This window comes from Scyliorhinus torazame, chromosome 2 (genome assembly GCF_047496885.1).
Source record: "Scyliorhinus torazame isolate Kashiwa2021f chromosome 2, sScyTor2.1, whole genome shotgun sequence".
Taxonomy (NCBI): Eukaryota; Metazoa; Chordata; class Chondrichthyes; order Carcharhiniformes; family Scyliorhinidae; genus Scyliorhinus; species Scyliorhinus torazame.
The window spans coordinates 206,554,793-206,576,445 of record NC_092708.1 but is presented as its reverse complement, the minus strand read 5'-3'; the positions used below and the strand labels follow the sequence as shown (position 1 = coordinate 206,576,445).

At 45.7% G+C, this 21,653-nt stretch overlaps 1 protein-coding gene across 5 annotated transcripts in view; it reads right to left on the bottom strand.

Annotated features, from left to right (window-relative positions):
• Positions 1-21,653, bottom strand: part of col6a2 (collagen, type VI, alpha 2) — a 111,190-nt gene that overhangs the window by 29,471 nt on the left and 60,066 nt on the right. For all 5 annotated transcript variants that reach the window (XM_072483073.1, XM_072483054.1, XM_072483064.1 and 2 more), the window contains 6 exons: positions 17,070-17,132; positions 16,127-16,189; positions 14,451-14,513; positions 12,358-12,408; positions 10,506-10,541; positions 733-795 (listed from right to left, as the gene is read on the bottom strand). In XM_072483073.1, coding sequence (XP_072339174.1) covers positions 733-795; positions 10,506-10,541; positions 12,358-12,408; positions 14,451-14,513; positions 16,127-16,189; positions 17,070-17,132 — 339 coding nt within the window. The remainder of the gene's footprint in view (positions 1-732; positions 796-10,505; positions 10,542-12,357; positions 12,409-14,450; positions 14,514-16,126; positions 16,190-17,069; positions 17,133-21,653) is intronic.

The following is a 21,653-nucleotide window of genomic DNA, read 5'->3' as shown; positions in this document are numbered from 1 at the left end:
TGAACAGAGACTGCAACAACAGCCTTACCCTGTCTCTCTCTGAAACCTCTCTCAACAAGGCTGAGCCCTGTTTGTGGTTTGAAAACCCACTAGAAGACCTCATTGCTGCAAACTGAGAGTTCTCAAAGGAGGATTCCAACTCAATGTTTCGAGAGAAAAGAGAATCAATCAGACATAACTGCAGACTGACTGCTTTAGTGAGAACTCAGTAGCAACCATGGAATGTGACTAATTATGAACAAGCATTCAGACAATCCATGAAAATCTTATCCGGAACTTTACCCGAGTGAGTTTTGGTGATAAAACAAACTTCTTTCTTGTAAACCCAAGGGTTCTGGCTGGCTTAATTCTTACATAGAGTTATATACAGTTAAGTAAATGTTGAATTGGCATGACTACATTTAAAAAATGAATTCAAGCTCTGTTTGAACCAACCCAGGAGTGTGACAAAGAGAGAAGTCAGCTCATTCCTCCAAATTTGGTCGTTGCAAAAACAATATATGTAAGCAACCTATATTATAATTGCTTCTATGTGGAAATACTGAACAGTAAAAAGGGATTTAACTGATGACTTGATCAAGAAATTGATGATTTATTGGCCCCTGGTGAGGGGGAATGTCATTAAGCATTGCAACTAACTTGGTCTAAAACGAAGCTTCTTACAACACTAATAACCAGTTGACTGGATTCCGAGAAATGAGATTGAGCAATGGGAATAAGGAGAATACTTACTGATTCACCAGGGATGCCCTTAGGACCCTGGTCTCCTTTGCGTCCCATTTCCCCTTTGATACCCTGTAGAGAAAATGACAAACATAATGTTGGACTTGTTGAGCTTGCACTTTATTAAATGGTGACTTATCATCCCAGCTTTCAAAACAAGAGACTCCAGACACCTTTAACCACACCGCTGTTCATGGGAACTTACTCTGCGCAAATAGGCTGCTGCATGATAACAGTTGTTATGGGCCAGGGTTTAGAGAACCCCAAAGTGTATCATGGAGTTCACCGGACCCACAACTTTTAATAGATTGTGGTATGGGGAGCACACGAGCCACTCTACAGGTGTGGTACAGGAGAAATGGAAAAGTATTTTTTAAAGCAAAACAATGTTTATTCTATGAACTCAAGTTAACCTTTTTACAACATACAGTGAACATCTTTACAACCATTAATTCAAATACAACCCCCAAAGAATACAACACTAAGTAATCCTTTAAGCTTATTGCCATTAGCACTCTTTATCCTTGGTTTCTGTGGCCATTAGCACCCGGTTTCCCTGGGTTTCTGTGCTATGACTCATCTTTCATTCTCACTCCACAGTATAAATATTTCCCACTTTCTCTGTCTGTTAGCTTTGACAAAGAGTCATCGGACTCGAAACGTTAGCTCTTTTCTCTTCCTACACATGCTGCCAGACCTGCTAAGATTTTCCAGCATTTTCTCTTTCGTTTCAGATTCCAGCATCCACAGTAATTTGCTTTTAATCCTTTAAGCTTTCCTTTTAACATCCATAAGACTTAAAGCACCTTTTACCAGAAGCACATCAGGTTAAAGTCACTACTGTTATTAATTTTAAATCACCAGGATCGATTTACAGTCTTTAGATTACAGAGAGAGACTCTAATACACCTTATCGCTGTGACTGCAGCTATCCAGCTATCAGAAAACGAAACTGAAACACACCCTGCAGCAAACAGCCTAAAACGAAAGTAAAAAGCTGACAGACAGCCCAGCTCCACCCACTCTCTGACATCACTGCAGTAATAAACACCTTGTAAATTGTATGATTCCATGATTTCTTAAAGGTACTCTCACTACAGATACTTATATACACACCCATTTATAAACACCCATTTCTTAAAGGTACTCTCACATGACACAGTGACTACACTTCAGTTGCACACACTTGTAGTTGTTTGATTTTGAAGATGAAGGAGTAATCTATTTGAGGATTTTAGGATGATTAAAGGCAGTAACTATCTTTTCTGTCTTCTCTGGGATTCCAAAAACAAAAGGATGTGCCCTAGAGCTAGGCCCTTCAGAGGTGATGTCAAGAAGCACTTTTTCCAACAAAATGCGCATCAGAAATCTGTAAATCTCCACAAGAAGCTGTTGAGGCTGTGAATCAATTCATAAACGAACTGGGATTCATAGATATTAATTTGAGAGACATTTATTAGGCACGGCCATTCAGGGATACGGATGCATGGCAGGTGGATGGAGTTCAGATGTCGCTCAGCCACAATCTAATTGAATGATGGAATAGGCTCGATGGGTCGAATGGCTTTCTACTGTTCCTAACAAGCTTGCAAATTATTGAATAGATCTTTGTCCGTGCCACTGTCCATCCATAGATGCTTTAAATACGGGGCTGCATGTTACAGTTTTGTGAAGTTGAACATCTCCTGAAGGCGGCAGGGCAGATAAATACGATGGTTAAGAAGGATTATTGGGGACTTCCGGTGGCAGCTATGAAGGAGTAGGTCGCACATTTGGTGGCTCCTGCTCGGTTTCGGACCTGTGGACCTTTTTCCCCGATTTTTTGTCAGACTTGATTCGGTAAATTGATGGCGGAGGCAATTGTGAAGTGGATTCCTACATCAGTGCATGGAGAGGCGGACCAGAAGTGCTCGCAAAGGAAGAAATAGGCGAACAGAGAAGGCTTGGGCTGAAGCTGCAGCGGGAGAAAGCATGGTGGACGACCGGGGTCCTGGCTTGACGGCCCAGCAGTCGATGGAGCAGCTGATGCAGTTCATTCAGGAGGGCTTCGCCAAGCAAAAACAGAAATGCTTGGACCCGATTAAGGAATCGATTGTGCAGCTGGAACTTAGACTGGATGCTCAAGACCGGGCGATCCAGAAAGTGGAGAAGGCGCTGACTGAGCAGGAGGAACATCAAACAGCAGTGGAGCTGGAGGTGGCGATGCTGAGAGACCAGCAGAAAAGGCTCCTGGAGAAGGTGGAGGACCTAGAGAATAGGTCCCGCCGGCAGAACTTGAGAATTGTTGGGCTCCCGGAGGGGTCCGAAGGAGCGGACGCAGGGGCAAACATAGCGGGCATGTTCGAGAAGTTACTGGGGGATGGGACGTTCTCCCGACCCTTGGAGGTGGACAGGGCTCACAGAGCGCTCGCGAGGGAGCCGCATGTGGGGGACCCCCCGAGGGCAATGGTGGTGAGATTCCACAGGTACCTGGACAAGGAGTGTATTTTGCGGTGGACCAGGCAGACACGGAGTTGTAAATGGGAGAATAGCATCCTGCGTATCTACCAGGATCTGAGTGCGGAGGTGGCCAGGAGAAGAGCAGGATTCAACCAGATAAAGTTGACCCTTTTCAAGAAAAAGGTTAACTTTGGACTGCTGTATCTGGCCAGTCTTTGGGTCACGTATGAGGAGCAACATTTTTATTTTGAGTAGCCCGAGGAAGCGATGGACTTCGCTAGAAGGAAAGGGCTGGTGGCGGACTGAGGTTTTTGAACTTTGCTGCAGTGCTCTTGTTTAAAAAAAAAGTTTCTTGTTTTTCGGACGTTATTTGTAATGCCTTCTGTATTGATTTGGGGCTTGTTGCAGAGCTGTGTGAGTTAAAGTTTGCATTTGCACTGATGGAGGATGGAGGTGTGAATGTTAGATGTTGGATCTTCTGTTTGTTTTTTTTTCTTTTCATGTTTCCTCGGGCAATTGTGTTAGGATTGTTTTTCTTTTGCATATGTGTGTCCGAGCATGGGGGAGGGAATAATAGATGGGAGAATGTCTGGCGCCATGGGCGGGGGTCACCAAGCTAGCTGGGCGGGCTAGCTCATGGAAACGCAGTGGGGGGTGAGCAGATGTTATGCTTGTTGAAAGGGTTGGTTTACATAGTGCTGTCACTAGTGGGGGGGGGGGGGGGGGGGAATGTTCTGTTGACGGGGAGGAACTTTTGCTGTGGGACAGAAAAGAGGACAGGGGTGAAGGCTGCCTGGGGGCGGGCCGGTGGATGCATGAGGCATGGGCTGGAGACTGGCCCAAGAAAGGTGATGGCTGATCGGCGAAGGGGGGGAGGCAATAAGCCCCCCAACCAGGCTGATCACATGGAATGTAAGAGGGCTAAATGAGCCGGTTAAGAGGGCACACGAGTTTGCGCATTTGAGGGGACTGAAGACGGACGTGGTAATGTTACAGGAGACGCACCTTCGAGTAACTGATCAGATCAGATTAAGGAAGGGATGGGTCAGACAGCTTTTTCACCCGGGGCTGGACTCTAAGACTAGAGGGGTCGCGATCCTGATTAACAAGCCAGTGTCATTCGAGGCGGGAAGAATAGTTGCGGATGTGGGAGGCCGGTACATTATGGTTAGTGGGAAGTTGGAGGGGCTTCCAGTGGTACTCGTGAATGTGTATGCGCCAAATTGGGATGATGTGGAGTTCATAAAGAGGATGTTGGGGAAGATCCCAGACCAGGATTCGCACAAGTTGGTCATGGGGAGGGACTTTAACGCAGTCATTGACCCTGGGCTAGACCGGTCGAGCTCAAGGACAGGCAAGGTGCCAGCAATGGCAAAGGAGCTAAACGGGTTTACGGAGCAAATGGGGGGGGGGTGGACCCATGGAGATTTGGGCGGCCGAGAATGAAGGAGTTCTCCTTCTACTCACATGTGCATAAAGTGTACTACCGGATTGACTTTTTTATTCTAAACAAGGCTCTACTGATGGGGCTAGTGGACACTGGGTATTCGGCGATCACAATCTCAGATCATGCCCCGCACTGGGTTGACCTACAGGTTAGCAAGGAGGGTGGCCAACTCCCGCACTGGAGACTGGACGTGGGACTCTTAGCAGATGAGGAGGTGTGTGGGCGGCTGAGGAAATGTATTCAGAACTACCTGGAAGTTAACGATATGGGTGACGTTTCGGCGGAAGTAGTCTGGGAGGCATTGAAGGCGGTGGTTAGAGGAGAGCTGATTTCAATACGGGCCTACAGGGAGAAGGCAGACAGAGCAGAGAAGGATCGAATGATAAAGGAGATACTGCAGGTCGACAGGAGGTATGCAGAGACCCCAGAGGCAGGGCTTCTAAGGGAATGACGGAGGCTACAGGCGGAGTTTGGCTTGTTAACTACAGGGAAGGCGATGGAGCAGCTGAGGAAGGCGAGGGGGGCGATCTATGAATATGGGGAGAAGGCCAGTAAAATGCTTGCACAGCAGCTTAGAAAGCGGGAGGCAGCCAGGGAGATTGGGAAAGTAAGGGACGGGGACGGGAACCTGGTCGGAGATTCAGCAGAGGTTAATAAGGCGTTTAAGGAGTTTTACAGCAGGTTGTATGAGTCGGAACCCCCAGCTGGACCGGAGGGGATGAGGCACTTTTTAGGGGGGCTGAAGTTCCTGAAGGTAGACTGGTAGACGGGCTGGGGGCCCCGATCGGGTTGGAGGAAATAGCAGAAGGGCTGAAGGCCATGCAGTCGGATGGGTACCCAGTGGAGTTTTCGAAAAATTTCTCTGGGATATTGGGGTCGCTGTTGATGAGGACATTCAATGAGGCAAGGGAGTGTGGGATGCTTCCCCGACGATGTCACAGGCCACTACCTCATTGATCCTGAAGCGGGACAAGGACCCGGAGCTATACGGGTCCAACAGGCCAATCTCCCTACTAAATGTAGATGCCAAACTGTTGGCCAAAATCTTGTCTTCAAGGATTGAAGACTGCGTTCCGGACGTGACTGGGGAGGACCAGACGGGATTCGTTAAGGGGAGGCAGTTGGCGGTTGCTGAATGTGATCATGGTGCCCCCAGACGGTAGGGACGTGGAGGTAGTGGTTGCAATGGACGCAGAGAAGGCATTTGATCAGGTGGAATGGGAATATCTGTGGGATGTACTGGGGCGGTTTAGATTTGGGCAGGACTTTATTGACTGGGTCAGATTGCTGTATCAGGCTCCTGTGGCAAGCGTACGGACGAACAGGTCAATATCGGACTATTTCAGGCTGCACAGGGGATGAGACAGGGATGCCCCATCTCCACACTGCTGTTTGCGCTGGCCATAGAGCCGCTGGCAATTGCGCTGAGAGCCTCAAGGGGCTGGAAGGGGATGGTCCGGGGGAGAGTCTCGCTATATGCAGCCAACCTGCTCCTATATGTTTTGGACCCACTTGTTGGGATGGAAGAAATTATGAGGATTCTGGGGGAATTTTGCCAGTTTCGGGTTATAAACTGAACATGGGGAAAAGTGAGATGTTTGCGGTCCAGGCTAGGGGGCAGGAGAGGCGACTGGGGGAGTTGCCATTTAGAGTGGTTGGGGGAAGCTTTCGGTAACCTAGGCATCCAGGTGGCGCGGGAATGGGAACGGCTACACAAGTTAAATCTGGCCTGACTAGTAGACCAAATGAAGAACGATTTCCGAAGGTGGGACGTGCTCCCGTTGTCACTGGCTGGGAGGGTACAGACAGTGAAATGATGGTCCTCCCGAGATTCCTGTTTGTGTTTCAGTGACTCCCCATCTTTATTCCGCAGTCCTTCTTTAAACGGGTCAATAAGGTTATCACTGGCTTTGAATGGGCAGGCATGACCCTGCGAGTAAAAAAAGGGGATACTGGAGCAGAGCCGGGGGCAGGGCGGGCTGGCACTGCCGAACTATAATTATTATTGGGTGGCGAATATATCCATGATTAGGAGGTGGGTGGTGGTTGGAGAGGGTGGGGGTGTTGGTGTGAGGCGTGTGGAGGCGGCATTCTGCAAGGGCACTAGTTTGGGGGCATTGGTAACGGCGCCTTTGCCGTTCCCGCCAGTATGGTACTCCACCAGCCCCGTGGTGGTGGCGACCCTGAGAGTCTGGGGGCAATGGAGGAGACATGTGGGAGCGCAGGGAGCATCGGTCTGGTCTCCAATCTGTAATAATCACCGGTTTGCCCCGGGGAGGCTGGATGGACGGTTCCGGAGATGGCAGAGAGCAGAGATTGAGAGGATGGGAGATATGTTTATAGAGGGGAACTTTTACAGCCTGAGGGAGTTGGAGGAGAAATTTGAATTGACGAGAGGGAATAAGTTTAGGTACCTGCAGGCGCGGGACTTCCTACGCAGGCTGGTCTCAACCTTCCCGCTCCTACTGCCAAGGGGGATACAGGACAGGGTAGTTTCCAGAATGTGGGTGGGAGAAGGGAGGGTTTCGGACATTTACAAGGAACTCATGGGATCAGAGGAGACGCAGACCGAGGAGTTGAAACGCAAATGGGAAGAGGAGTTAGGAGGAGAGATAGAGGATGGTCTCTGGGCGGACGCATTGAGTAGAGTCAACGCGTCCACATCATGTGCCAGGCTCAGCCTGATGCAGTTTAAGGTCATTCACCGGGCCCACGTGACAGTGGACCGTATGAGCAGGTTCTTTGGAGTAGAAGATAGGTGCGCAAGGTGTGCAGGAGGACCAGCAAACAATGTTCATATGTTCTGAGCATGCCCGAAGCTTAGGGGATTCTGGCAGGGGTTTGCAGATGTCATGTCCACGGTGCTAAAAACAAGGGTGGCACCGAGTCCAGAAATGGATATTTTCAGAGTGTCGGAAGACCCGGGAATCCAGAAGGAGAAAGAGGCAGACGTTCTAGCCTTTGCTTCCCTGGTAGCCCGGAGAGGGATACTATTAGCTTGGAGGGACCCAAAGCCCCCGAAGTCGGAGACCTGGCTATCTGACATGGCTAGCTTTCCCTGTTTGGAGAAAATCAAGTTCACCTTGAGAGGGTCAATGTTAGGATTCGCCCGGAGGTGGCAACCGTTCGTCGACTTCTTTGGAGAAAATTAACCGTCAACAGAACCGGGGGGGAAGGGGGGGGTCGGGGTTTAGTTTCGTTTAGAGTAAGGTGTTAGTAAAGGTGGGACCTGTGAGGGAGGAAGACAGCTTCTGCACTATGTTTATATTTGCATGTACATTGTTTCTTCTGTTGTTGTTGTAAAACCATAAATACCTCAATAAAATGTGTATAAAAAAAGGATTATTGGATACTTGCCTTTATTAGCTGAGGGGCTGGTTTAGCACAGTGGGCTATATAGCTAGCTTGTAAAGCAGACCAAGGCCAGCAGCGCGGGTTCAATTCCTGTACCAGCCGCCCTGAACAGTGCCGGAATGTGGCGTCTCGGGGCTTTTCACAGTAACTTCATTTGAAGCCTACTTGTGACAATAAGCGATTTTCATTTCATTTAATTTCATAAAACGTAAGAGCAGGGAGGCCATGGTGGAACATGCAGGGTAGTCCACAACTGGGGTTCTATAGGAAGCCTGTGATTGCACTGGATAGCGTGCAGAGGTGATTCTCCAGGACGTTGCCTGGACTGGAGGATCTGGGCTAGGAGGAAAGATTGGATAGGCTGGTGCAGCGAAGGTTGAGATGGGACCTGATAGAAGTGTATAAGATTATGAGGGGCATAGATAAGGTGGATACTTTTCGATTAGTAGAAGAATCAATAACCAGGGGGCTTTGGTTTAAGGTGAGAGGTAGCAAGCTAAAAGAGCAGTGGAGGTGAAACCTTTTCACCCCGAGGATGGTGGGAGTTCGGAACTCGCTGCCTGAAAGGGTGATTGAGTCAAAAACTCTCGTAACATTTAAGTATTTAGATATTCACTTGGGCCAAGTGCTGGAAAATGGGATTAATGTCGTCAGATCTTTGTTGATCAGCGTGGACACGATGGGCTGAATAGCTTCATTCTGTGCTGTAAACATCTATGAATCTATTTTCCTCAAGGTGTGACCCATGTTGATATGGACTACTGTCAACATATTCTGCTGCTAACAGTCAGCTGTTGTCTTATTAACCCGAACGATGCTGTTGTAGTTAGCTTTGGCATCATCAGTATTGGTAACTTCTGAACAGTGAAATAAATTTTGCACTGTCTTGCACTTTGTACGGGATCGAGACACCCCGATAAGGTTCCACAGCCAACTAATCACTTTGGGCCTGCAGCATCTGGTAATATGGCAAATGTTGGAGCCAATCTGTGCACAGTAAGGCCCCACAAAAAGCACTGGAATAAATAACCAGTTCATCTGCTTTAATGCGGGTTGGTTGATAGTTGAAGGCAGACCAGAATACTGGGAAAAAAAACCTCCGTTGTTATTCTTCAAAATAGTTCCATGGTGGGGGTGTGGGGGGGTCTATTCCATTGACCTGAGATGGCAGACGTGACCTTGATTTAATATGGCTCATCTGAAGAGGTGGTACCTCCCAGAGTGCAACACTCCCTCAGCACTGCAGCAAAGTGTCAGCGCGGACGATGTGGTTCAGAACACCAGCCATTAGAATTGTACATTAATCAAAACTTTGATGAGGGGATCATCCACATGAAACGTTAACTCGGTTTCTCTCCCCACAGATGTTACCTGACCAGCTGAGTGTTTCCCGCATTTTCTGTTTCTATTTCAGATTTCCAGCACCTGCAGTATTTTGTTTCTGAGCTTTGGAATATTATGTCTAAAGCAACTGCAACATCCCCACTTACTTCCTCCAGCACCCTAATATTTTGTGTGGTGCCGAGAAGAGGGTGGGACCAGGAGTTAAGGGTGGTGCTGGGGAGCAATGGTAATGGGGACAGAGTTTGGGGGCGAAGATTGGGTGGGATTGTAAAGACCACACCTTCTCCTCATGTCTGAACATGGGAGGTAAATTACTTGCCTTTTTTATTGTAGGCTGGCACAATCTAATAAGAACGGGCCTCAAACTGGTGTTTAAGGCCTAACATCTGCTCTAGGCATGGGTACAAAATGTTTCCCATTTGGTCTTACCTAAAACAGTGGGTTTGGCAATATGCACAGGCTTTCTGCCTACCTAGATAGGCTTCAGTAGTGCCAGCTACACTGTCACATTTCTAGGTCAAAATGTTTTAATGGGTGCTAAAATTTCACAGTGTCAATCCGAGTGCAGCAGATCAGTATTTGTCTGAGCACGCTCTTGAGAAAGAGTTGATCTTTCCCTGTCAATTGTTCCAATGAACTTGCACAATGTCTAAATTGTATGCTTCCCTATGACAGGTTAAAAGGCTGTGGGGGTGGTGGGGGAGCGTGAAATTGCATGGACTGGATTCGCTCTTAGATCTTGACCTGACATGATTTTCATTGGGTCGGGCAGGCCCTGAGATGGGTAGCCTGCCCTTGCCCCTGTTAAGGCCGATAAGTTGCCACTTAAAGGTCTTTTTCTGCCCAGCCTCAATTTGTGGGGTTTCTCGGGTGAGCACTGCTGCTTCACAGCGCCAGGGACCCGGTTTCAATTCTGGCCTCAGGTGACAGTCTGTGGAGTTTGTACATTCTCCCCATGTCTGCGAGGGTTTGCTCCGGATGTTCCGGTTTCCTTCCAAAGATGTGTGGGTTAGGTGGACTGGCCATGGTCAATTGCCCCTTAATGTTCAGGGACATTGTTCCCAAAACAAGATCAAACTGAATCTTCTTCCTGACCATGGCAACTTTTTTCTTACCATGTTTCACACTGAACTGCACAACTTACAACACTTATATGTTAACTCGTGCACTGTGCCGAATTAAAAGAGGCTTAACTCACCAAATATCCATTTTGTCCTTCCACTCCCTCGTCCCCCTGAAAAGCAAAAGGATACACAGTAATGCCTTTTGGTTCAGCCAGAGATTAAAGCTTTTCACTGAGAGGACACATTGGAAGTGAAGAGTAATCGATTCAGTCAAATAAAAACAGAAATGAATTTGATTGTTAACCAGTCACGAAGAAACTTGGTGCAGTTGGTTGTTCAGGAATAAGGAAGAAATGGAATAAATTGGTCAGGGTCAAGTTGAGTGATGGATTTGTGACCGTTCTAAGAACAAAATACAGCATTTGAAACCGAAGAGTGGCACGGTGGCACAGTGATTAGCACTGCTGTCTCACAGCGCCAGGGACCCGGGTTTGATTCCGGCCTTGGATGACTGTCTGTGTGGAGTCTGCACGTTCTCCCTGTGTTTGCATGGGTTTCATCCCGGTGCGCGAGCTTCCTCCCACAGTCCAAAGATGTTCAGGTTATGTGGATTGGTCATGCTAAATTGCCCCTTAGTGTCCAATGATATGCAGATTAGGTGCGGTTAAGGAGATAGGATGTGGGAGTGGGCCTAAATTAGGGTGCTCTTTCAGGGGGTCGATGGGGCGAATGGCCTTCTTCTGCGCTTTATGAATTCTATTCTATGATACAGTAAGGGGAAGGTTAGGATCCAAATTAAATCCTCATGAGAATTGATGTTCAATGTGTTGAAATTTGCTGTGCAATATTAATATCAAGTGATCAACATAGTCGTACAAATTCCGATTTCGATGGGAGTGACAAATGCATTTGTTACACTAACGATTTCAACCAAATCAGTCAACATGGTTGTTATCACTATCGCAGAGCAGACCAGCATCATTTGAAGGCTGGGCCCAGGTTCATTTGTTGCCCTGTATACCATATTGAAACTGGTTCATCAACAATGAAAGGACTGTTAAAGGACCTTCATATGATACACAAGTAGCTGAAGGGTCAATGGGTGAACGGCGCTGCCTGGTTTTGCGCCAACTTTAAATGTGCTGGTCAAGACAGACCCATGTTCAAGTCCCAGTCCCTACAGAATTACTTGATCTTGGGGGTCAGTTAAGCTCAGTTGCTTGGACAGCTGGTTTGTGATGCAGAACAAGGCCAAAGCTCGGTTCCAATTCCCATACCGGCTGAGGTTATTCATGGAGTTTATTCAACCTTGCCCCTCACTTGAGTTATGGTGACCCTCAAGTTAAATCACTACCAGTCAGCTCTCCCCCTCAAAGGGGAAAGTAACATATGGTCATCTCGGACTATGGCAATATTGCCTTTTCTTTTACTTGATCTCAATCAGGATTTCAGGCCTCTGAAACACATTTCAGGGCAGAAGTTTAGGAGTAATTGGATAGATTTTTCAGGGCGATGACACAGGCATGAGTGGTTGAATGGCCTCCTTTTTCACTACATCATTCTATGATAAAGGAGGGATTTCCAAGAGGAATCCTCCATAGGGTGATGGTTTGCTTTGTCACAGCAGAGGCATTCATCCATTTGCAATGGAAAGATGAAAGGTTTTCCCACTTGGGATGAACGTAACTCGTGTTCCTACGACAGAGTCACACGGTGGAATTTCTAATCTTTGAATGTACATTATACGTGTTTTTAAAATGCCCTTGGGGTGCACCACTTAGTTTGAACTTGGCCATATTTTGTTGAAGAGTTTGTCAGGGGGTTTTCCGTTAGAAATTATTTGTTTCCATGTGCTTGGAGTGCTACAGCCTGAGGCTAAATAAACGGCTTCCAAACATTTTGAAAGCCTCATTTGTAAGAAACAGGCAGAATAGCACAAATGAGTAGGGATGAAAATAAAGCAAATGAACAAATAAGATCATGTACCTGCTCTCCTCTGGATCCAGGGAAGCTGAATCCTTGTCTTCCTTTGTCGCCCTTGAAATAAATTCAGGAATGAAATTACATCGATGCCACAAAGCTATGCACTCGATATATGGAAATATTTTTGTTTATAAACAACATTTTTACTTCAGACTAACGTTTGAAGTGATGTCAGAAAACATGGGGTGCATGAGGTCTAACTATGAAGGGACAGTTGGAAATCACCACCCGAAAAAGGTAGTTTTAATATGTTTGGTTATCCAAATGACGACCAGGCAGAATCAGGTGTACATCTTCCGGCTTCATTATAATACTGAACAATTCAAATTGGCCCAACTCGGCCCCCTCCCATTGCTCCCCCGTCTCCCAATCACTTTTTCCACTACCTAATTGATCACCTGATTTGTAATCACTGCCCCGCCCCACTCTTCCTCTCCTGATTGCGCCCGCACCTGATTACCTCCACTCTCCCTATTACCTTTTCCCTCCCAAATACTTGCTCCCTTCTCCTAAGCTTCCCATTCTCTCCTGAAGCATCCCACCACGTCCTGCTGACCTCCCCATCTAGACTGTCCTTCTGGATCATATTCTTCCTTCTCTTGGGACCCAACTGAGGGCTGCTGCCAAACACTGAAACCCTTGCCATCAGTGAACTGCCTGAGGAGAACCAGTGACATATAACTGAGGCCTATGGGTCTTGCTACTACTTGTTTTAGTGCAGGGCCCATTCCTTATCCTCAGTGTACATTGGTGGGAGACAATTTCTTGGCAGATGTTTAAACAACATGGTGTGGAAAAGGAATATTGGGCTATTGTGTCAGCCACCTGATAGGTCAGTCCAAGCAGTCATCGCCCTTTGAGAAAGGAAATATTTCTGCAATTTTAAATCACCAATTTAATTTGTCTCCTCTTGTCTTGCTGGTCTGAGATTATCTTTAACCTTTCCTTTTGGCTCACCTTCTTGATTATTGGAGTCATATCGTACACAAAGGAAGGGGTTTGTGGTTATTGCGTCAAATTGCAGATGGCTCAACCATCTTCAGCTGCTTCATCAATGACCTTCCTTCCACCGTAAAACGTAGGAAGTGGTGATGTTCAGCATCCAATTTCAGTCATAACTTCTCAAGAGACTCAAACAAGAGAGAATCCAACTACCCATGATATTTAATGATATTGCCTTTGCTGAATCCCTCACCATCAGTATCCTGGGGTTACCATGGATCAGCCACATGTGGCTACAAGAGTAGGCCAGAGCCTTGGCATTCTTTGGCCAACAACTCGCCTCCAGACTCTGTCTTTCCACAAGGCGCAAGTCAGGAGTGTGATGGAATACTCTCCACTCTAGAAACTTGACACCATTCAGGACACTGCTGCCCATTTTATTGGCACACCTTAAACATTCATTGCTTCCACCCATTGACACAGTGGCAACAGTGTGCACCATCTACAAGATGCCTGTGGCAACTCACCAAGCTTCCTTCGATAATGCGCTCCAAACCCATGAGTTCTACCGCCTAGAAGGACAAGGGCAACTGGCACATGGAAACACCACCACCTGGAACATCAAACCACTCACCAACCTGACTTGGAAATATATCGCTGTTCTTTCATTGTCTTTGGGTCAAAATCCTGGAACTCCTTCCCACCTTCACGGTGAGTGTACTTACACCACATGGACTGTAGACGTTCAAGAAGGCAGCTAACCACCACCTTCTCAAGGACAACTAATGATGGATAATAAATACTGGCCTATACAGCGATGCCCACAGCCCACATTGAATAGATTTTAAAAATTGGGACCAGCCTTGCTGTTCTCTCTCTAATGCACACCCAGATGGTATATGAAACTAAGAGACTGATGGGGGAAAAATATATATCAGTTCCCTTGTGTAAAACAAACATTTAGGACTCCTGTCCTTCCCCCTTTGTGCTTTGGACAAATAAAGTATTGCAAGAGTTTCCCACATACATAGTCTCTTGTTAGTCACCTTATTTTTCAATCAGTCATGACTTTGAGCATGGTACCCTGCACCATGTTAAATGATTCACGCTGTCTTTCTGTCATATCTGTAAATAAACACTATTGGCTGACCTACCTTAGGACCTGGTGGTCCTGTGTCACCCCTCGGTCCAATCTCACCCGCATCTCCTCGCGATCCCTGAGGAAGATGAAAATCAATTTTTTTTTAAACAAGTTGTAAAGTCCCTTGAGCTCACTCATCTGACACCCATTTACTGGGTGAATTACCTCATGAACGTGCCTGGATGGCAGTCCAGGTCAGGTGAGACAAGACATGCAATTGATAGGCAGCCCGGGGGTTTTCCCTGTTGCCCCCTGATGTGTGGTGCCAGTGAAGGCAGTACACCAAGGTGGTGCAGGTACCCTCTTTGCACCATCAGAAAGAATGAGTTGCACCTTCTCAGTGTGACATTTCCATTTATCAGTCCACGTTTGGGTAAGCCCTTTAAGTCACAGTTCCACACATGCTAGTGTTACTATCGGGGTCATCTGTTCTGGACATAGTGTATGTTGGGTTCATGGGAATGAAGAGCCATGAGTGAGCATGGGGGAGGGAGGGGGGGGGGGGCTATAAAGTGGCCTCAGAGATAGGTGGGGGACATAGATTGGCATGGGGAGTGGTTGGGGGAGGGGGAGCTTGGTGAGGGCTTGAGGGCCTAGATATGTAATAGTACAACTGGGATGAAGTCCCAGAGCTCCAAGACATGTCTTGGCCACTCACATGACCATCTCCACTCAGCTTCTGAGACACAGGGTGGGGAAGGCAGGGGTCACAGTCCTGACTCCATCCCATACCAATTTCATTCACAACTTCTCAGAGACTCAAACAAGAGAGAATCCAACTACCCATGATATTTAATGATATTGCCTTTGCTGAATCCCTCACCATCAGGGGTTACCATGGATCAGCCACATCATTACTGTGACTACAAGAGTAGGTCAGAGGCTTGGCATTCTTTGACAAACAACTCGCCTCCGAACTGTATCTTTCCACCATCTACAAGGCGCAAGTCATCCCACACCTGCCCCAGCCAGGATCTGAGGTTGATGCAGCGACCTCAAAACTCCAGCTATCTGCCTCCGAGAGTTAAATATTTGGTGCCATGGAATCATAGAATGTTCCTATCCAGAAACGAGGAATGTTTGACGATAGTTCTTTTTCAGAACTAAAGTACACCACTGAGTGACCCACAAATATCACGGCCTCAGTCAATTTCAGCTCTGGCACCTTATCTGTAATGGACAGACTGGTTAAATAGGACAAATAGTACATATGGAAATCAGGCTCTCTGCTAGTTTTGTGCATTAACAATAAGGTAGGTTAGGATAGTCAATATTCCAAGATTATCCTGGATTCTTCAGTGTGTGGGATTTTGTGACACCCCCCCCCCCCCCCCCCCCCCCCCCAGGCAGTGGCCACCGTCACAGGTGGGATGGGAGAATTTGGAGAGCTATTGACTTTTAATGACTCTCCAAATGTTCCCCCACTGCTGACAGAACAGGAAAATCCCAGCCCAGGCTGTGGCAACCGATTAGGAAAACCATATTAACCATGAAAAATGTGACAGCCTCTTCCCCAAATTTCCTCTGAACACGTGCGTTTATTAGCCATTGGAATATTGGAGAGGATGTAAGGAGCGGAGAGGGAGGGGCAGGGGGGACCATGTGATGAAACCTCCATGAAATGTCCAACCAGAGTTGGCGACACTAGTTGACGCTCACTGCTTATAGGAGTCGGAAATAGCAACTTACATTTAAACCTGGTCCTCCAGGCAAGCCTGAGCTACCTCTTGGTCCTGGGAAGCCGATATCTCCCTGTGAACAAAGCCAAGATTTCAATGAGTGAGCAAGAAATGGAAAAATTTCCAACACTGACCAACATAAAACTCAAGACTGCCAATGGGGTGATCAGTGTCTAGTCATGACCAAATGGAGAGGCAGGAGGCTTCCTTCCTCGGCATGGCAATGCCGTTTAAAACAAAAATGTAGCTTTAAATCCCAAGATAAACCCCAAAATAAAACAGTAAAATCAGGAGAAGCCTCTCTTCGTACTAACAGGAGGAGGCCATTTCAGTCCCTTGAGCCAGTTGTGTCATTCAATTAGATCAGGTTTGATCTATAACTCAACACCATTTATTCATCTTGGTTCCATATCCTCAATACACTGGACTATAGATGAAACACAATTAAATTACTCTCGGTTGACCCAACCACCCCTCACGACCCACCCACCTCCTTGCCAACCTTGACAGCTTTTAGGCGTGAGAATTTCAGATTTCCACTGTGCCTCCTGACGTAATCCTAAACAGTCTAACTCTAATGAGATCCCTTGATCTTCTATACCTAGCAGAATCCAATCCCAGTCTATGTGACCTGGCCTCATAATTCAACCCTTTTAGCCCTGGAATCATTCTTAGTGAATCTGCGCTGCACCCCATCCCTACTCTTAGGCCTGAGACCTAGAACTGAATGAACGATGACAGGTGGGATCTATTCAGATCTCTATGGCTGTCACTCAACTTCTATTCCTGCTGCCTCAAGATAAAGGCTACCATTCTCTTTGCCTGTTAAACTATTTTTTGTACATAAATCTTCCTGCTCATCCACAACTCCTAACCGTTTAGAAAATATTAATTAGATTAGTTGCTCAATTATCATTATACTCATTCTCTGACATCACAAGGCAGCCCATTACCTTTTCACCTTTCGATCCAGCTTCACCTGGCAAGCCTCGCACACCTTCATTTCCAAGATCTCCCTTTAAATGGAACAAGAACATGGTTAATAAGTCAAAAGGCACCATGATTTCAGGTTTCAGCAGGCGCTCAACATAGCTGAAGCTATACTGTCACGCCTGGCCTTCTTCTGAGTAAGACATCTGCAACAGCAAAGCACCCTGTTCAATTCTTGCCTGGATTTCTAAGCTTCTGCCAATTCACATGCCAAGACTGGTAAAACAGATTGACTTCAACCACTCTAAGCCTTGCCTTACAACCTAGGGTTGCGAACTTTGGGTGGCTATATTCCTGGATGTCTTATCACATGGCCCCATGCCATCAACTCCCATCCCCAGTCCCATCCCTCTATATTTCTATAACTAACGGACGTGATGATAGAAAATTAAAGGAAAAGAAACAGAGCTACCCCCGTGATCTTTTCCCCAGGTGGCTCATAGCAATGTCAGGGAATTTCCAGGGCAAACTTGGAATGTTGGGAATCCTACGTCTTGGCCAGGAGACAGGAAGAAAATATAAATAACTTTTTACATCAACCTGGCTACCTCCATAAAATTATTATTGTTTTTTTCAAATGGACCAAAGCTTTACCTTGACTCATACCAGAGGAATGTCTAACTTTCAGAAAACCATGATGTGGAGATGCCGGCGTTGGACTGGGATGAGCACAGTAAGAAGTCTTACAACACCAGGTTAAAGTCCAACAGGTTTGTTTCAAATCACTAGCTTTCGGAGTTCTCCTTCCTCAGGTGAATGGAGCGGTAGGTTCCAGAAACATTTATATAGACAAAGTCAAAGATGCCAGACAATGCTTTGAATGCATGCATTTTCAGGTAATTAAGTCCTTACAGAGCCAGAGAGAGAGGGGTAACCCCATGTTAAAGAGGTGTGAATTGTCTCAAGCCAGGACAGTTGGTAGGGGGGGATGGGGGGGGGGGGGGGGTGGGGGCGTGAATGTAATGCAACATGAATCGGTCCCGGTTGAGGCCGTACTCATGTGTGCGGACATGTGTCAGAAAACCAGCAGGGATCTCATTATCTTCAAAGGTACTGATGCCCTCACTGCCTACTGACAACCAAATTCCCCCAAAATACACAAGTCCCTTTTACATTTCTAAGGCAGAGCTCTGGCCACTGAAGACAGTCTATCTGCAAAGGACAAAAAGGATCTTGACTCCTATTAAACAACTCAAAATTCTAGACCTGGGAAAATGCATCCTTTGCCCAACACCCAGGAGAAGAAGTGGGAGGTATGTCACATGACCTTCCCCAAGCTACAAGAACCTTAACCAATCAGTCACTGTTTGACCTCAGAAGAGCAGGCCTCCACAAGCAGCCTGTCTCTGTGTCAACCATTTTTTCATTGTGAAGTAATAAAACATTGGCCGTCAAAACTAATTCAACTCTAAATGCCTTCTCCCATTGTGTAGGCCTCCAATTCTGCGAAGACAGACCACACTACGGAATACACCACAGGACTTTTGATTCTGGACTCAGATCAAACCAAACTCTTATTTTTCGTTGTCGTTTTGATCTATACCCCTTTCTTTCCTTTATCCTTCTTTTATTGTATTATGGGTCAGGGTTTAGAGAACCCCAAAGTGTATCATGGAGTTCACCTGACCCACAACCTTTAATAGATTGTGATATGGGGAGCACACGGCCCACTCTACAGGTGTGGTACTTCAGAAATGGAAAAGGTCTTTTTTAAAGCAAAACAATGTTTATTCCATGAACTCAACTTAACCTTTTTAAAACAAAGTGAATATCTTAGCAACCATTAATTCAAAGATAACCCCCAAAGAAAACAACACTAAGTAACTTGTATGCTGTCCTTTTAACACCCAAAAGACTTAATAAACCTTTAAACAGAAGCACATCAGGGTTTACATTCAATACTTAAAACATTTATAATTCTGAATTCACCAAATGATTAAGAGATGGTCCTTCATGGCAGAGAGCTCAACAATACAGCTGCTTTGGCTGACTTCAGCTGCAACACATTCAAGCTTTTTCTCAAAGTGAAACTAACAAGCAGAACCAGAGCTCAGCTCCACCCACTCTCTGACATCACTGCAGTAACATGAGCAGCCAAACATTTCTTAATGCGACATTCTCATGACACCTCCCCCCAAGAAAAACAAACAAACCATCAACTTCAAGATGTTTTCATTTTTTACCTTTTCACCATCCTTTAAGAAATGCACACAGTAAATATACTTTATCGTTTCACAAAACAACACACACAAACAGGTATAATAATATAGTCCATTTCTTTTTTTCTTCTTCCTCCAACTGGAACTGCTTCCGTTCATCACATTCGTGACAAAGCATCGGCTATCACGTTTTCTAGTCCTGTCACATGTACTATTTTAAAATGAAATGGCTGCAACGACAAACTTCAGCGAAACAGCCTTGCATTGTTCCAGAATCGCTCCAAAAACGTCAACAGATTATGATCAGTATATATAACGGTGTCAGACGGATTGCTGGTCACATAAATGTGAAAATGTTGCAAAGCCAGCATCAAACTCAACGTCTCCTTCTCAATCGTCGAATACTTTTTCTGGTGAGAATTCAATTCCTTTGAAAAATAACCAACAGGCCGTTCTAGCCCTTCGTCGTCGTCTTGTAGAAGCACCGCACCTACGCCCACATCGCTCGCATCAACAGCCACTTTGAAGGGTTTGGTATAATTTGGGATGGCTAACACAGGAGCAGTGGTTAACACAGCCTTCAGGACGTCAAATGCCTGTTGACACTCCGCTGTCCACTGGAATTTGTTACGCTTCTTGAGCAAGTCCGTCAGTGGAGCGCCAACACTGCTAAAATATGGTACAAATTTCCGGTAAAATCCACTCATACCAAGAAATCGCATTATTTCCCATAGTGTCGCGGGTATCTGAAACTCCCCACTAACTTTAGTTTTCACACCCCGTTGGACCATTCGACATTGTCTGATTGTATGGCCAAGGAAAGTGACTTGGGCTTTTCCGAATTCACTTTTGGCTAGGTTTATCACCAAACCCGCCTCCTGAAGTCAATCGAATAACTCCATCAGATGTTTTAAATGTTCTTTCCATGTCTGACTGAAAATTACCAGATCGTTGATGTATACCGCACAATTGGGTAATCCTGAAACGACTTTGTTAGTTAACCGTTGAAATGTGGCTGGGGCGTTTTTCATGCCAAATGGCATAACTTTGAATTGGTAGATACCATCTGGAGTCACAAAAGCTGAAACCTCCTTCGCCCTTTCGGATAAAGGTACCTGCCAGTAACCTTTAAGTAAATCCAATGTCCCACTTTCTCAATGTAATCCTCCAAATGTGGGATAGGATAAGAGTCCGTTCTTGTAACTGCATTAACCTTTCTATAGTCCACACACAACCGTTGGGTACCACTGGTTTTGGTACCATCACTATGGGTGAGCTCCACTGGCTGCAACCCACTTCAATTATGCCATTTTTAAGCATACTCTCAATCTCTTTGTTAACTTGTACCAATTTTAAAGGGTTAAGTCTGTATGGATGTTGTTTGATAGGAACAGCATTTCCCACATCTACATCATGTATAGCCATTTTAGTACTTCCCAATTTATCTCTACAAACTTGCCCATGTGATATCAATAACTCTTTCTGGCCAGTTCGTTTTTCCTCTGGAAGATAACTCAACAATTTATCCCAATTTTTAAGAACATCCTCATTTTCCAATTTAATTTGAGGTTTATCAAATTCACAGTCATCTGGATTTAGTTTGTCACTTTGAGGTAGAATCATTAAAACCTCCTCCTTTTCCTCTTGTTCCCTTTCAAAGTACCTTTTAAGCATATTCACATGACACACTCGGTGAGTCTTCCTTCTATCTGGTGTTTTTACCACATAATTCACCTCACTTAATTTCCTTTCAATCCGATAAGGTCCACAAAACCTAGCTTTTAAAGGCTCACTTACCACTGGTGACAACACTAAAACTTTATTTCCACTGGCAAAACTATGAACTTTGGATTTCCTGTCCGCAACCCGTTTCATCACATTTTGTGCAACTTTTAAATGTTGTCCAGCCAATTCACCTGCTCTATTTAATTGTTCCCTAAAATTTGACACGTAATCCAATAATGTAATTTCTGATTTCTCACCCACCAATTTTTCCTTAATCAATTTAAGTGGCCCTCTTACCTCACAACCAAAAATTAGTTCAAAAGGACTAAATTTGGTTGACTCATTCGGTGCATCCCTAATTGCAAACATTACGAATGGAATTCCTTTATCCCAATCCTCTGGATAATCTTGACAATGAGCCCTCAACATTGTCTTTAACGTCTGATGCCACCTTTCTCACGCTCCCTGCGATTCTGGATGGTACGCAGTTGATTTAAATTGTTTTATTCCTAAGCTATCCATAACTTCTTTGAATAACTTTGAGGTAAAATTTGATCCTTGATCCGATTGTATTTCTGTGGGTAGTCCATATCTAGTAAAGAATTTAAGTAACTCCTCCACTATCTTTTTAGCTTATTACGTACTGGAATGGCCTCTGGAAAC